The sequence below is a fragment of the Perognathus longimembris genome, chromosome 3 (assembly GCF_023159225.1).
Source record: "Perognathus longimembris pacificus isolate PPM17 chromosome 3, ASM2315922v1, whole genome shotgun sequence".
Taxonomy (NCBI): domain Eukaryota; kingdom Metazoa; phylum Chordata; class Mammalia; order Rodentia; family Heteromyidae; genus Perognathus; species Perognathus longimembris.
Genome location: NC_063163.1, coordinates 64,169,481 through 64,184,731, shown reverse-complemented (window position 1 = coordinate 64,184,731; position 15,251 = coordinate 64,169,481). Strand labels below are relative to the sequence as shown.

The 15,251-nt window shown below is 38.7% G+C and overlaps 1 protein-coding gene across 2 annotated transcripts in view; it reads right to left on the bottom strand.

Annotated features, from left to right (window-relative positions):
• Ift88 (intraflagellar transport 88) overlaps nucleotides 1-15,251 on the bottom strand; it is a 94,219-nt gene that overhangs the window by 42,386 nt on the left and 36,582 nt on the right. For both annotated transcript variants that reach the window (XM_048341694.1, XM_048341695.1), the window contains exons 14-18: nucleotides 11,427-11,513; nucleotides 9,809-9,908; nucleotides 6,425-6,511; nucleotides 5,413-5,599; nucleotides 2,489-2,597 (exon numbers count right to left, since the gene is read on the bottom strand). In XM_048341694.1, the coding sequence (XP_048197651.1) occupies nucleotides 2,489-2,597; nucleotides 5,413-5,599; nucleotides 6,425-6,511; nucleotides 9,809-9,908; nucleotides 11,427-11,513 (570 nt within the window). The remainder of the gene's footprint in view (nucleotides 1-2,488; nucleotides 2,598-5,412; nucleotides 5,600-6,424; nucleotides 6,512-9,808; nucleotides 9,909-11,426; nucleotides 11,514-15,251) is intronic.

Here is a 15,251-nt window from a genome sequence, read left to right as displayed (position 1 = left end):
TTCAATTTTGTTTTTTTTAATATGCTCAGCCCATTAAGGGAATTATTTTTATGAATTTTCCTGTGAGATTTCCTTGATTAGATCATTTTTTTTGCAGTTTCCTTTAGTACCTCGCAAGTTCTCTACAAATATTCAAATACTTTGTTCATATCAATAATAATTTGCTATAAAATTATTACTTATTTTGTGTTTGCTTCAGTTTCAATGAAATGAAAATCCTAGTATTTTAAAATGTACAGTATATGCAATAAGTATATAATATAATCTACAATATAAAATATATATTAAATTTTTCAATATTTTAAAACATGAGTCTCTTGTATTTTTCTTTCTTTTCCTTTTTTCTTTGTACATGTATGTGTCTTGAAATAAGGTATATTCAGTTACTCAGGCTTATCTCAAACTCTAGATCCTTCTGTCTATTCCCTCTGAATAGCTGAGATTTCAGGCATGTGCTACCACACCAGCTTGGTCTCTTGATTTTAGCAATAACAAATGTGATACCACAAGACAAAACTAAATATATGTATACAAACAGCCTCAAACATTAGTAATAGCTTTATCACCAGGCAGTATCCGATCACGACATTTGCAGTTTCATAGAAGTCAAATAGATAAAAGAGTATAAAAAGACTAAGAAATATCTATGATACTATCTACTACAAACAATTTTTTTTTTGTAACTGTTCAGTTTGCAGTGATTTTTTTTTTTTTTTTTTTTTTTTGCCAGTCCTGGGCCTTGAACTCAGGGGCCTGAGCACCGTCCTTGGCTTCTTTTTGCTCAAGGCTAGCACTCTGCCACTTGAGCCACAGAGCCACCTCTGGCCTTTTCTATATATGTGGTGCTGGGGAATCAAACCCAGGGATTCATGTATACAAGTCAAGCACTCTTGCCACTAGGCCATATTCCCAGCCCTAGTTTGCAGTGTTGATAATTGAATCAAGGGCTTTGTGCATGCTATGAAAGTGACATCAATTTACATCTACTAAACCCCCTTGAAAAACTAATCTATCACAAGTATAAAGCATCAGTGGCTTAAGCCTGTAATCTTAGCTATTCAGGAGACTGAGATCTAAGGATCACAGTTCAAAGCCAGCCCAGGCAGGAAAGTTTGTGAACTTCTTATCTTCAATTAACTACCAGGAAAGCAGAAGTAGAGCTATGGCTCAAGTGTGGCTCAAGTGGTAGAGTGCTAGCCTTGGACAAAACAGATCACGTGCCATAGACTGGTCAGTGTATGTGGAATCACATACACCACTAGCAAAAGTACAGCAGGTAATACTTAAAACTATGGTGTACCTCACAATATACTTTTTTTCTAAACACATTTACATAAAATTTATATCAAAACAGTAGTAATTTTGAAGCTTATGATTTTCCCAATGTGGTCAGATATTATTAAAATGAGAGAAATTAAAGTGCTTTTCCAATAGTGTGAAAAGGTTAAAAAAAATTAGCAAATTTCTGCTTTTTAAACTCTAGGTGGAAAAAATAAACCACCACAGAAATCTAAGTTACAAAAGAAACTGACATATGAGAAATATTTTTTTTAAGTTTTTTTTTTTTGGCCAGTCCTGGGGCTTGGACTCAGGGCCTGAGCACTGTCCCTGGCTTCTTTTTGCTCAAGGCTAGCACTCTGCCATTTGAGCCACAGCGCCACTTCTGGCCATTTTCTGTATATGTGGTGCTGGGGAATTGAACCCAGGGCCTCATGTATACGAGGCAAGCACTCTTGCCACTAGGCCATATCCCCAGCCCTGTGAGAAATATTTTATAGTTTCACGTGTCCTAGATTTGAAACGTAATACTGGCTCATATAGTATACAGGCAACAAATGGCAATGGGATGAATGGAGCAACTGAATTGCCATAAAGCACTGTATATAACTTGGGAGGATAAAAGTCTTTGGAGGGGCTGGGAATATGGCCTAGTGGCAGGAGTGCTTGCCTTGTATACATGAAGTACTGGGTTCGATTCCTCAGCACCACATGTATAGAAAAGGCCAGAAGTGGTGCTATGGCTCAAGTGGCAGAGTGCTAGCCTTGAGCCAGGGACAGTGCTCAGGCGCTGAGTCCAAGCTCCAGGACTGGACAAAAAATAAATAACTAAAATCTATATATTGGCAAAACCCAAATATATTATGTAAAGTCAATACTATTAATCAGCAATGAGCAATATTTTCATCTGTTTAATCAGCTCCACCAATCCCCTACAAGACTCAGAAACTCAGAATTAATATGTTCTCAATTATATAACTTATTTTCAATGAATGGCTTATGTGGACTCAAAATGTTGTAGTCAATTACTGCTATTTAAAAAAAAATTACTAAGTCATTTCTAATTCATCGCACAATATAAATTTTCATCACATGCTAATCTGCTAGGTAGATTGTTTCCATCAATTACATCGATATCTAAGCTCATTTAATTAATACCCCATTACCAATTGACTGAGTAAATCTATCATTAAGTTTTGAAATTCGATACACATTTGCTATTTGATAAAGAACTTGGGCATCATTCCTCAAGATTGCTTGAAGTTTCAGGAAACAGTCCAAAGCCTCATCTAGCCGGTTTAGCTTCTTATAAGTAAGGCCTTAAAAATGAAAAGAAAACTTATAAGCACTATTACTGGTACAAATTTATTGAAAGCAACAGTAAAAATGTTTAAACACATGTAAATGGTAATCTAGGAGAGAAAATAAATATGAATGGAGGATTTTTCAAAGAACCATGAGGGAATGAGGGTCTCTATTAAGACACCAAATATGCAACAAAGCTTCAGTGGTTTTAAAAGTGGGGGCAGGAATAGAAAGATTAAAAGTAAAACAAATACTTCAGAAATTGACTTAGCTATAAATTTAGTTGGTAGGCATTTAAAATTCCTGGGGAAACTTGGATGTAGTAGTACATGACTATAATAAGAAATAGGAGAATTGCAGTTGCAAACTGGCCTAGGCAAAAGTACCAGAACATATCTGAAAACAAAGTAGAGCATGAATTTTAGTGATAAGCATGGTTAGTAATAAAGAGTGCTTGCCTAGTTAAATCCCCAGTACTTCAAAGAAAATAATGAAATAAACTAAAATCCCTGGAGATGAAAAGACTAGGGGTAAACAGTGCTAGGACAACTGATTAAATATAAAGAACAAAAATAGAGATTCTTATTTCATAAAGAATAAATTGAGAACTTACTTAAAACTATTCAGAAAAGAAAGTGGCAAGAGTATGAAGAGTATAAGTTGGTCTAGGTGCTGGCAGCTGCCTGTAATCCCAGCTACTTGGGAGGTTCAAGGACACACAGGCAGGAAAGTCTTAAGAGACTCTATCTCCACAAAAGGGGAGCTAGATACAGTGGCACATGTCTGTGGATTCAACAACAACAGCCAGCATAAATGGAAAGCCTTAAATATGTGGATAGCAGTTCAGGTATGTGGTCAAACGAGGTGAGACACTCTCTTAAAAATGACCATCAAAAAATAGGGCTCGGGGATAGGCTTAGTGGTAGAGTGCTTGCCTAGCATGCACGAAGCCCTGGGTTCCATTCTTTAGCACCACATAAACAGAAAAAGCCAGAAGTAGTACTGTGGCTGAAGTGGTAGAGTGCTAGACTTGAGCAAAAGAATTTCAGGGACATTACCCAGGCCCTGAGTTCAAGTACCAGGACTGGCGGGAAAAAAAGGGGGCTAGAAAATAAATCATTACCAGAACTAAAAATCCATGGGATGGGGAACATATTTGACAGCTATTCAATAAATAAAGAATGAATATCCAGAATATGCAAAGAGTTAAAGTACTAAACATCAAAAGAATAAACTATCCAATTAATGAATGGATAAGCAAATTGGACAGTTCTCAGAAGAAACACAAATGAGAGAAGGGTGAATTGGGAGGGATGGGTGAGAATGTTGAAAGGGACACTAATCAAAATGCACTGCATTCATAAACTTGTTGAATAGTAACTCCTTTGTATAAGTACTTAAAGACAATAAAAATATTCAAAATAAAACATGAAAAGATAATAAAAGAACAATGGGCTGGGAATATGGCCTAGTGGCAAGAGTGCTTGCCTCGTATACATGAGGCCCTGGGTTCGATTCCTCAGCACCACATATACAGAAAATGGCCAGAAGTGGCGCTGTGGCTCAAGTGGCAGAGTGCTAGCCTCCTTGAGCAAAATCGAAGCCAGGGACAGTGCTCAGTGCTCAGGCCCTGAGTTCACGGCCTAGGACTGGCCAAAAAAAAAAAAAAAGATAATAAAAGAACAAAGAAGCCAAAAAAATACCCTCAGAGGAAAACTTAAAAAGAGGTCGTTGGGTAGAAATGTGGCTTAGTGGTAGAGTGCTTGCCTAGCATGCACAAAGTCCTGGGTTCGATTCCTCAGTACCACATAAACAGAAAAAGCTGAAAGTGACACTGTGGCTCAAGAGGTAGAGGGCTACCCTTGAGCAAAAAGAAGCCAGGGCCTGAGTTCAAGCCCCAGGACTGGGAAAAATAAAACAAGCAAAAAAAAGAGGCCAGACCCATTTTACACAGCCATCTGTTTGTTGGCAATAATGTAAACTCACACCCAGGGAGCAAAAGTACCATTTCAGGCAACCTCTGAAAGGAATGAACGAGGGTGAGACCAGGAGGATCAAGGTTGAAGCCAGCCTGGTGGAAAACTCTTTCTTTTTCTTTTTCTTTTTTTTGGTACTGGGGATCGAACCCAGGACGTTGCACTTGCTAGGCAAGTGCTTTGCCACTGAGCTACATCCCAGCCCACTGGTGGAAAACTCTAGGAGACTCCATCTTCAATTAACCAACCAAATGCCAGACTGGAGGTGTGGCTCAAGTGGTAGAGTATCAGCTAAGAGCAAGAAAGCTGAGTAAGAGCAAAAAACTTTGAGTTTAAGGCTGTGAGTTCAAACCCTGGCACCAGTATAAAACAAAAACAATAATACATCTGAGGTACATACAATAAAATATGACAATGTGCTAAGTTGAGATGTTAGTACTTGAAATTGTTTATAGTTAAAAAGGAAGAAAATGAGTCTTTTCCCATTTATTATCATTAAGCAGGAATTTGGGGGATCAGTCAGTCTTAAATGCTGGTAGAAATAAAATTTGAAGGATTGGGGTGTGACTCAAGTATAGCATTTGCTTAGCATGGAGGAGCCTGGGTTCAAATCCCAAGTATTGAAAAATAGAAAAAGTTAAATAAAACTAGAAATTATAAAAGCCTTTTTGGATAGCAATATTGACTCAAATTTTACATGTGCATAACTTTTGGATCATTAATTGCATTTAGAATTATCTAGAATCTGAGAGGCGGTAGATTTCAATGTAAAGAAGTAAACTCTTCTTAAGAGTTTATTAAAAAAAAAGTGAGCAAAATAATGCAGAAAGCACGTTTACCTTATTTCACTTACCAAGGTTGTAAAGTGCTTCAGTACAAGAAGAATCGTTTCTTAGAGCCTCTTTGTAGAATTCAGCGGCCTTCTCGTGATCACCATTTGCAAAAACTGTGTTCCCTTTATTAGTAAGAGCTGATGGGTTATACCTGTCAGAGTTCACGGCTAAATCTGCATAGCTGCTGGCTTGGGAAAATTCATTTTGCTAGATAAAGTATAAAAGATAAATTGACTTTTATTAAATACCGTGGCATAATTCCCCAAGACTGCAGCTATAATAAACAGACATTGTAAGATTATCATGATAAACAGAAGCAAATGGCTCAAATATCTTGGTTTGGATAGGCTATTTCTACAAAACATTTTGACTGTCAAGCTCAACCAGTTAAGTTCTTGTGATTGACTTCTCCAGTCTCATGGCTTGAATAACAACACTACTTTTTAAGTGGGAAGGTTCATGTTTAATGCCCAAATTCCATGTCTTCATTTGCTGTGTACTCTCCTCCACCCTGCAGCACTGACATATCCGGGAAGGCCTGGCTGTCCCCGCTGACTCTGCGTGCTGCTGTGGGCCTCTTTGCTACATATACATGCAAATTCCCCGCCGCCCACCTACCCCTTTCTCACTACTGCATCAGTTGGCCTCTGCACTTCCAACAATCCACTATTTTCTCTCTTTCATGGGCAACACTTGATCAGGACCTTGCCATCCATCGACCAGAGCCATAGGAACCTTCCTGTTCCTATGTGGTGTGACCAATGGGTCAGGTCTGGGACTACATTTCCTAGAATTCCCTTTTTGCATAGCTCTTGTCTAGATTTGACCCCAGTAGGCACTTAAATGGTACGGCTTTTCTTTTCAGTCATGGCTGCAAGCTTAACCCTTGGCCCAGAACTTCATCAGATCCTCTCTTTAAATGTCTTATACATCTATACTTTACCAGCCTTCTTTGTGGGCCTTGCCTCAGGCAGAAATTTAGAAATATAAAAAATAGCTGTAAAACAGACAGTTGTAAAAAATAAAACTTACCAGAAAATACAGGCCTGAGAGGTTGGTTGCAGCTGCACTTTTCACTCTACTGTCTTTTTTTTCTAACATTTTTAAGGTATCTACAGCCTAGAAATGTAATAGTTGCAGTTATTACCACTGTAATATGGCATCACTCGGCTTATTGCTGGAGAAAAGACAAATGTGGAGGGTTAGGCCAGGGACGGCGAGAGGGGTGAATTAATATAGTCAAGAAAAGATAGGCCAGGTGTGATGGTGCTTGTCTATAATCCTAGCTATGAGAGAGGCTAAATGGAGACAGGAGGGTTGCAAGTTCAAGGCCAGCTTGGGCAAAGGTAGCAATACTCTGTTTTCAAAACAGAAAGCAAAGCTGGGCACCAGTGGCACATGCCTATAATCCTAGCTACTCTGGAGGCTGAGATCTAAGGGTTGTGATTAGAAACCAGCCCATTCAGGAAAGTCTGTGAAACTCAATTGGTAAAGCACTAGCTTTGAGCAAAAGAAGCCCAGGAGCAGCACCCAGGCCCTGAGTTGAAGCCCAAGACTGGTGCACATGCACACGCGTGCGCACACACACACAGACACAAACACACACACACTCTCACACACAGAATAAATTTAAAACAGTAATAAAAAAAAAAACCAAAGCCAGCCAGGCACTGGTGGCACACACCTGTAACCCTAGCTACTCAGGAGGCTGAGATCTAAGGATCGTGGTTCAAAGCCAGCCCAGGCAGGAAAGCCTATGAGACTTTTATCTCCAATTGATGACTAGAAAACTGTGGCTCACTGTGGCTCCAGTGGTTGAGCGCCAGCACTGAGATGAAGAGCTCAGGGACAATGCCCAGGCCCAGAGTTCAAGCCCCATGACTGACCAAACAAAACAAAACCCCACAACCAAAAAATAACCCCTAATGGGCTGTGGAAATAATGCAAGTGGTACAGAGTTTTGTCTGGCATGTGTGATGCCCTGGGATCAATCCCCAAGACTGCAAACAAAAAACAAAGCAAAACAGTTCACAGATTGGTTAAAGGTCAGCAGTGAATACTGACACAATCATGTGAAGCAGTTCAATGTTCATTCTTCATACGGATTAAGGATGAAGAAGGAGCTGGAAAGGTCTTACCAAAAGGACATACTCAAATCTCCCCTTTACACAGTATTCTGGGATTTCTGCTTCTGTCAATTGCAGACTAGACTAGATAAAAACCATTCAGACATGGAGAACAATTAGAAAAATTATGTAAATTTTCTTATCAAGTAATCATTGAGATAGGGCAACCTAATGTTAACCTAATGTTCCTTTCCAATTCAGATTATATTATTTATTTATTTTTGGCCAGTCCTGGAGCTTGGACTCAGGGCTTGAGCACTGTCCCTGGCTTCTTTTTGCTCAAAGCTAGCACTATGCCACTTGAGCCACAGCGCCTCTTCTGGACGTTTTCTATATATGAGGTGCTGGGGAACTGAACCCAGGGCTTCATGTATACGAGACAAGCACTCTTGCCACTAGGCCATATTCCCAGCCCCAACTCAGATTATATTATATGCACATACCTCATCATACTTACAGAACACAAAAGAAGAAAATTAAATCAGTAATGTTGAAAAGATATTAGAAAGAATATTTAAAATATCAATAACTTAGCAAGATGGTGGTGGTTCAAACCTTTTTACCATATTTATGTAGAAAGCTGAGATCTAAGGATCAAGTTCAATGCCAGCCCATGTGGAAAAGTCTGTGAGACTCTTACCCTCTAACTAACCAGCAAAATGCTGAAAGCCTTGAGTGAAAAAGCTCAGGGACAGCACTCAGCTCTGAGTTCAAGCCTAAAATATGGACATGGACACAAATACAAACTCTCTCTCTCTCTCTCTCTCTCAGTAACTAACATTGGAAATTGAGCATGCAAAAGTCTTTTGGACCCAAATAGTAAGGAGAGCAGCAGCAATGAAATCTAGGATAAAAGAAAAGCCGGGCAAGGAAGAGTTAAAAGTGTTTACTCCTTGATTTGATAAGCACACTGCTAACGCATGAGCTATGGCAGTACATGGTCCCTTTCTACAGAGGCTATTAAAAGTAAGATGTCAAGAAAATGAAAGACTATAGTCTTTCTATGTCATCTATAATAGCATACTTCACACTCAAGAAAAAATACTATTTTGGTCTCATGATCACTTCTGCAAGATAACAAAGGCCAATGTCTCACTTTACTAAGTTCTACTGTGAAGGCAGTACAAAGTATCAGAGAGCTATAGGTGACATTTTTAGTGATAAAGAGTAGGATGATCAAAAAACAGAAATATATATTCTTTAAAAGTATTTTAGTACTTTGTATTCAAAGTGTTCCATGGTATTATAGCAAATTAGTAACTACTGTAGGAATATTTATTTTACCTCTTGGTCCCTGTTTCTGTCTGTCTTTTTTCTAGTACTGAGGAGTAAACTCAGAACACAGCACTTGCCAGGCAAGCATTCTACCACAGTCCTTGTGTTTTTTGTTTTGTTTTTCAGATAGGGCCTCTTAGTATTGCCAGGGCAGGGCTTTGACTACAAACCTTCGGTCTGTCTTCTGAGTAACTGGAATGAGAGATGTAAAATACCTTGTGAACCTTGTTCTTTGAGATAAGGTATCCTTAGCTTTTTTCCTGAGCAAACCTCTTATCTTTGCTTCCAAAGTAGCTGGGATTACTGGTTCAGGCTATTTCACCCAGCCTCCCTCTGTTTCCATATTCTCTAAGTAGACTGTGTTCTCATATTTTGTGAAAGTGACTAGTTCTTTATGTGATCTCTCAGACAAAAAAAAGATCCTTAAGGAGGAAGAAAATAGAAAGTAGGCATGGATAGAATGCAGGTTCCCTGAGTCAGTGTTCTACCTGTAGGCACTAATCATTGGTTTCATGAACTAAAATCCTGAGTTTCCAACTGTTCACTCTCTTTTATAAGGCACTCTGACTTCTGGTCTTGTCTTAGCACTGTCCACTGGAGAGGCTACTGAAGGGAAGACACACATTCCACCTCCACCCTAGGCAGCAAGGCAGCAGTGATGCCGGTGAGATTCGAGATTCTGACCCCATATCTAGCAATTCACTCTCACCATTAAGTAAACCAAACACTGAAAACAGCCAACAGAGAAAGGCAGGAAGAAGGCAGGAAGAGGAAGCACATCAGGCTGGCCTTCTTTGCTCCCTTGTAGAAAGGTCAACACTTTGGGAGATCATCTGAAAACTGCCAGGAGGTAGTTGAACCCGGAACTACAATATAGATTTGGTAACATTTTTCTTAGTAGTTACAGGGTTTGAACTCAGGGCCTCAAGCTGTCTACAAAGGAGTGTCCCTGGGTTTATGTCCTGGATCACAATTATCACATGAAATGCTGTTGAAAACTGATTTTCAAACTTACTTGGTTAAAATCCCTTTGCCTTAAGTATGTAATTGCTTTGTTTATTTCCAGATCATTGGCTAGCTCTACATATTGAGAAGCTTTCACCACTTCCACACACCTATAAAAAAGGAAAAGAAAACATTAAGGAAGTTATTTGATTTCATTTGGACATATTTATCTTGCTGATTCCCTAAAATGTGACTTCTGAAAGGTCCTCCCACCCTTCCCACCTCTAGTGCTGGAAAACAAACCCAGGGTCTTCACATACTAGGCAAGAATTTTATATTCAGCTACATCTTCATCCTCAGTCCTATATTTTTTCTCTTAATGCTCTTACAACAAGAAACATTCTACATAATTTGTAGAATATATCTAATATAAATACACACACACACATTTTTTGCTTCCAGTCCTGGGGCTTGAACTCAGGACTTGAGCACTATCCTTGAGCTTCTTTAGCTGAAGGCTAGCACTCTACCACTTGTGGCTTTTCTGTGTATGTGGCACTGAGGAATCAAACCCAGGGGTTCGCGCATGTTAGGCAAGCACTCTATCATTAAGCCACATTCCAAGCCCTGTAAAGCAAGTATATTTTTGTGTGTCTTACCTTGAAAAAATTCTAATATATCTGTTCCCAGAAAGTACAGGATATTTACTGCTTAATATACATCAGCATGGTGTTAATTTCTTTGTGAGCATTACTGCATTTCATGCTCACAGCAGTTATGAGATAGAAGATTGTTTCTATTTTATAGGTGGAGAAAAGAAAATGGCCTAGGTAAAGTCACTTTTGTCCTGCTCATTTAAAAAAAAAATCATTTTCCTGATACAAATCAGAGGACTCACCTGGTCTTGCTATACCCAAGACTACACTTCTATCAGAAAGACCCCAAGAAACTGCGTCCTCTGCAGGCCTAGATCTTTCTTTGGTTTTATGGCATGCTGGGACTAGCACTTATATATTGGGATCAAGTTGTTTCAGAACACATATATAGCCAATTTGTTTTAGGTTACTATACCAAACCATTCAATGGAGAAAGACAAGTTTTGTTTTTAACAAACATTGCTGGGAAAACTGGCAAACACACACACACACACACACACACACACACACACACACACACACACAATACCACTAGTCCAGACCCTATGCTTACTTCTAACAAATGACCAGGCAATTCCCATGAACATATAGTTTAAAAATCACTAAAATTAACTCTTTGGCCTTAGGCAATCAGTACACTTTTTATAACACAACTTTCTCAGCTATACTGTACCCTTAAAGCTTTAACTCAGCTGGGAAGGTTTTGTATTACTGACAAAGTAACAAAAAGTGAGAAACACTGAGGAAGAAGAAAGCTCAGCTGCTTGGGACACACACAAAAGAAGGAGTCATAACAAATGTCAGCATGCCTGTCCCAATACATACGTTACAAAATAACAAAAACAATGAGAACAATGATCTTCTTAGAACATTTGCAGTAGCTTCTATTAGTCATACCTTATAATACTGACTGCCTAACAAATACAAATCAAGACTAACCATTTACTTTCCTAATGACAATAGCAATTTTAAGTCAGTCAAAACATAAATTACTAAAACTGTATTCATAATTTTTTTCCATTTTCCTCTTACCAGTCATAACCTACAGCAAAGGATGTCTCAATTACAGGCGCAATGAGTTTTGCAGCTGTCATGATATATTTTTCTGCCATAGCTTTCCTATTAATAAACAAACAAAAGTTACACTCAGAACTGGATACAAAATAGTTTAAAGATTTATTTCTTAAAATGTGTAAGCACTGTCAGTCAAAGCTAACACACCACAGAAAATATACTTTAAGTCATGCTAAAAAACTAAAACTAGAAACATAGCGAGCAACATGTCTGCCTCCTGGGTCACTCATCTTCCTTTCTTTTTCTACTTTCTGATATCAGCTGACAGAAAAACAAAGGCTACAAGGACACAAGGCTTCGCAGCAAGAATTACATAGCATGAAAACAGAGTAAAAATGGGTACTAAAGAAATACTAAGGCTGGGCGCCAGTGGCTCACACCTGTAATCCTAGCTACTTAGGATGTGGAGATCTGAGGACTGTGATTAGAAGCCAGCAGTAAAGTCTGTAAGACTCTTACCTCCAATTAACCATAACAAGCCAGAAGTAGAGCTATGGCTCAAGTGGTAGAGTGTTAGCCTTGTGTACAAAAGCTCCAGGCAGTGCCTAGGCCCAGAGTTTAAGCCCCAAGAATGACAAAAAAAAAAAACAAAAAAAACAAAAAACTCCAACAAAACTAAGTAGTATGTGACATATATCTAAATACATATATGCATATATTGTACATACACGTTTATATAAAATACATGTCATAGACATACATGCCACATAATGTAGATATATGATATATATGACACGCACATACACATATGTATGTTGGACACACACATATAGGCCCTATCTGTCTACTTACCTACCTATATAGACAGAGAGGATAAAAACCGTGAGACTGTTTTGAGTAGATGCAGAGGAAGGGGTGAGGGTAAGAAAATGGGGGTTGGGGCTGGGAATATGGCCTAGTGGCAAGAGCGCTTGCCTCCTACACATGAAGCTCTTGTTCGATTCCCCAGCACCACGGCCAGAAAGGGCGCTGTGGCTCAGGTGGCAGAGTGCTAGCCTTGAGCGGGAAGAAGCCAGGGACAGTGCTCAGGCCCTGAGTACCAAGGCCCAGGACTGGCCAAAAAAAAGAAAATGATGGGAGTAAAGAAATATTAAAATACACAATGTCTATACAAGACAGCATAAGAAAATTTGCTGAAAATGTTGAATCATGGAGGGGTGATGGTGACGTGGAAGGTTAAGAGCAACTAAACATGTTAATCTGACTAGAGCATAATATTCCCATGTGTCAAGTACTAAAGAAAATGAATGACAGGTTCTGTTGGGGTGGGTGCTAGTGAGAGGAGGAGAGTAAATGAGGGTGAATATGGTCCAAACTACTTCATACGCGTGTATGAAAATAGAACAACAAAGCCTGCTGACACTGCTTTAAGAAAGGATGAGGGGGAAAGAAAGAGAAAGAGAGGGAGTGAATTTGATCAGGAAATATTGATGCATGTATGGGAATATCACAGTGAAACCTCCTTGTACAAACATAAAAATGTAAAAAAAATTAAGTAAAAGGAAAGAAATAGTATGCAGTCAAGTAGCAAAACTGACTTACCATATACATAGCAGTTTTTGAAATGGACTAAAGTGTACAAAGCATTTTATAACCAGTTCTTCAGACTTAATACACTGTACTGATAAGCAAATAGTTCAAGTCATTAAATACTAAATTTGTAACTTTCCTGTCATTAAACATTTTTGAGACGACTGTAGATTCACATGCATTTGCGCCTTTTTCTGCCAGTCCTGGGACTTGAACTCAGGGCCTGAGCACTGTCCCTGGCTTCTTTTTGCTCAAGGCTATCATTCTACCACTTGAGCCACAGAGCCACTTCCAGCTTTTTCTGTTCATGTGGTGCTGACAAATGAAACCCAGGGCTTCATGCATTCTAGGCAAGCACTCTACCACTAAACCACATTCCCAGCTCAGAATAGAACTAATTTTGATAATATACATTTTAACTCCTGTTTTCTTTCATCAATTGTATTTTTGGGGTCCTATCAAAGAAACCACTGTCTAACCCAAGAGCTGTAATATTTATTTCTCTAAGATTTTATTGTTTTAGCTTCTACATTTAGTTTTATTGCCCATTCTAAAATAACTTTTCTGTAAGGTATGAGAGAAGCTCAACTTTATTCTTTCACACTATTTGTTGAAAAAGATTAGCTTTTCCCCCACTAAACTGTCTCAGAACTTTCACTGACCATGGTTTATTTCTGAACTCAATTCCATTCCACTGATTTGCATGTCCATCTTTTTGCTAAAGCCATACTGTCTTAGTTGGTATAGCTTTATATAAATTCTCCAGTTTTACTTATTTTTTAAAATATTCTTTGGGCTCCCATTTCCATATGAATTTCATGATCAGCTTGTCACTGTTGAAAAACAGTGTTGGGATGGCAGAGCACTCTATCTTAAAGATATTTATGTATATCCATAAACATTCACTGTCATGTCGTTTCTTTTTTTTTTTTTTTGGCCAGTCCTGGGGCTTGGACTCAGGGCCTGAGCACTGTCCCTGGCTTCTTTTTGCTCAAGGCTAGCACTCTGCCACTTGAGCCACAGCGCCACTTCTGGCCATTTTCTGTATATGTGGTGCTGGGGAATCGAACCCAGGGCCTCATGTATATGAGGCAGGCACTCTTGCCACTAGGCCATATCCCCAGCCCTGTCATGTCGTTTCTTACATTGATTTAAACTGCTTTATACTATATGTAAGTTTCAGTTTTGCTAAATGTATGCTTATGTTTTAGTTCTTATGCTATAGTAAATATCATTGTTAATTTTTTGGATAGCTCATTGGTAATGCTAATAGATATTTCTATACTACATTATTGATTTTTATATGTTGACATTTTCCTTCTACAACTTTGTTACATCTTGTATCAATAGCTTTAGTGGACTCTGTAAGATTTCTTCTATACAAGATTGTGCCACTTGCAAACTTACACTTGTTCCTGTACAACATGGAGCTTTGATCTCCCTAACCAGCAATGCCAGAGCCTCTGGTACATATTGACTGGTAGGTATTGTTTTCTTGGTGTTGATCTCACAGGGAAAGTATTTAGTCAGTATGCTGCCTGTGATGAAAATTTCAGATATATTTTACTGGACTGAGGAAACTCCTACTTACTTGTAGCTTGTTGGGATTTTTTCTTTTTCATATGTAAGCATTTTGTCCATTTCCCCCCTATTTTCTATTGAGCTGACCTCCAGCTTTTGTCCTTCATTCATCTAATATTCTGAATTCTAATATGTTTGGTTCTTTGTTGGTCATGGGGCTTGAACTCTGGGCCTGCACCCTGTCCCTGAGCAATTTAGCTCAAGGCTAGTGCTCTACCACTTGAGCCACAGCGCCACTTCTGTTTTTCTGGTGGTTAATTGGAGATCAGAGACTCATGGGCTTTCCTGCCCATGTTGGCTTTGAAGCATGATCCTCAGATCTCAGCCTCCTGAGTAGCTAGGATTACAGGCATGAGCTACCAGCACTCAGCATGTATTTGTTTTCAAATCTAAAACCAGTATCACACTCCTGGAAAAAAAAACCTTGTATTACTAAGATGCATAATTACTTTTATAGTTTTTTAATATTCTAGTTGGCTAATATTTTCTTGAAGATTTTTGCATCTATATTCATAAGACAGTCTATAGTTCTCTGTCTTTTGGGTACTGTCATGGTCTTGCCACAAAACGCATTCACTGAACCCTTTATACCAATTATTGTATTTTTCAGTTCTAAAACCTCCATTTTATTTTTTTCTTTATATCTTCTTTGCATATACTGCGATTACTTCT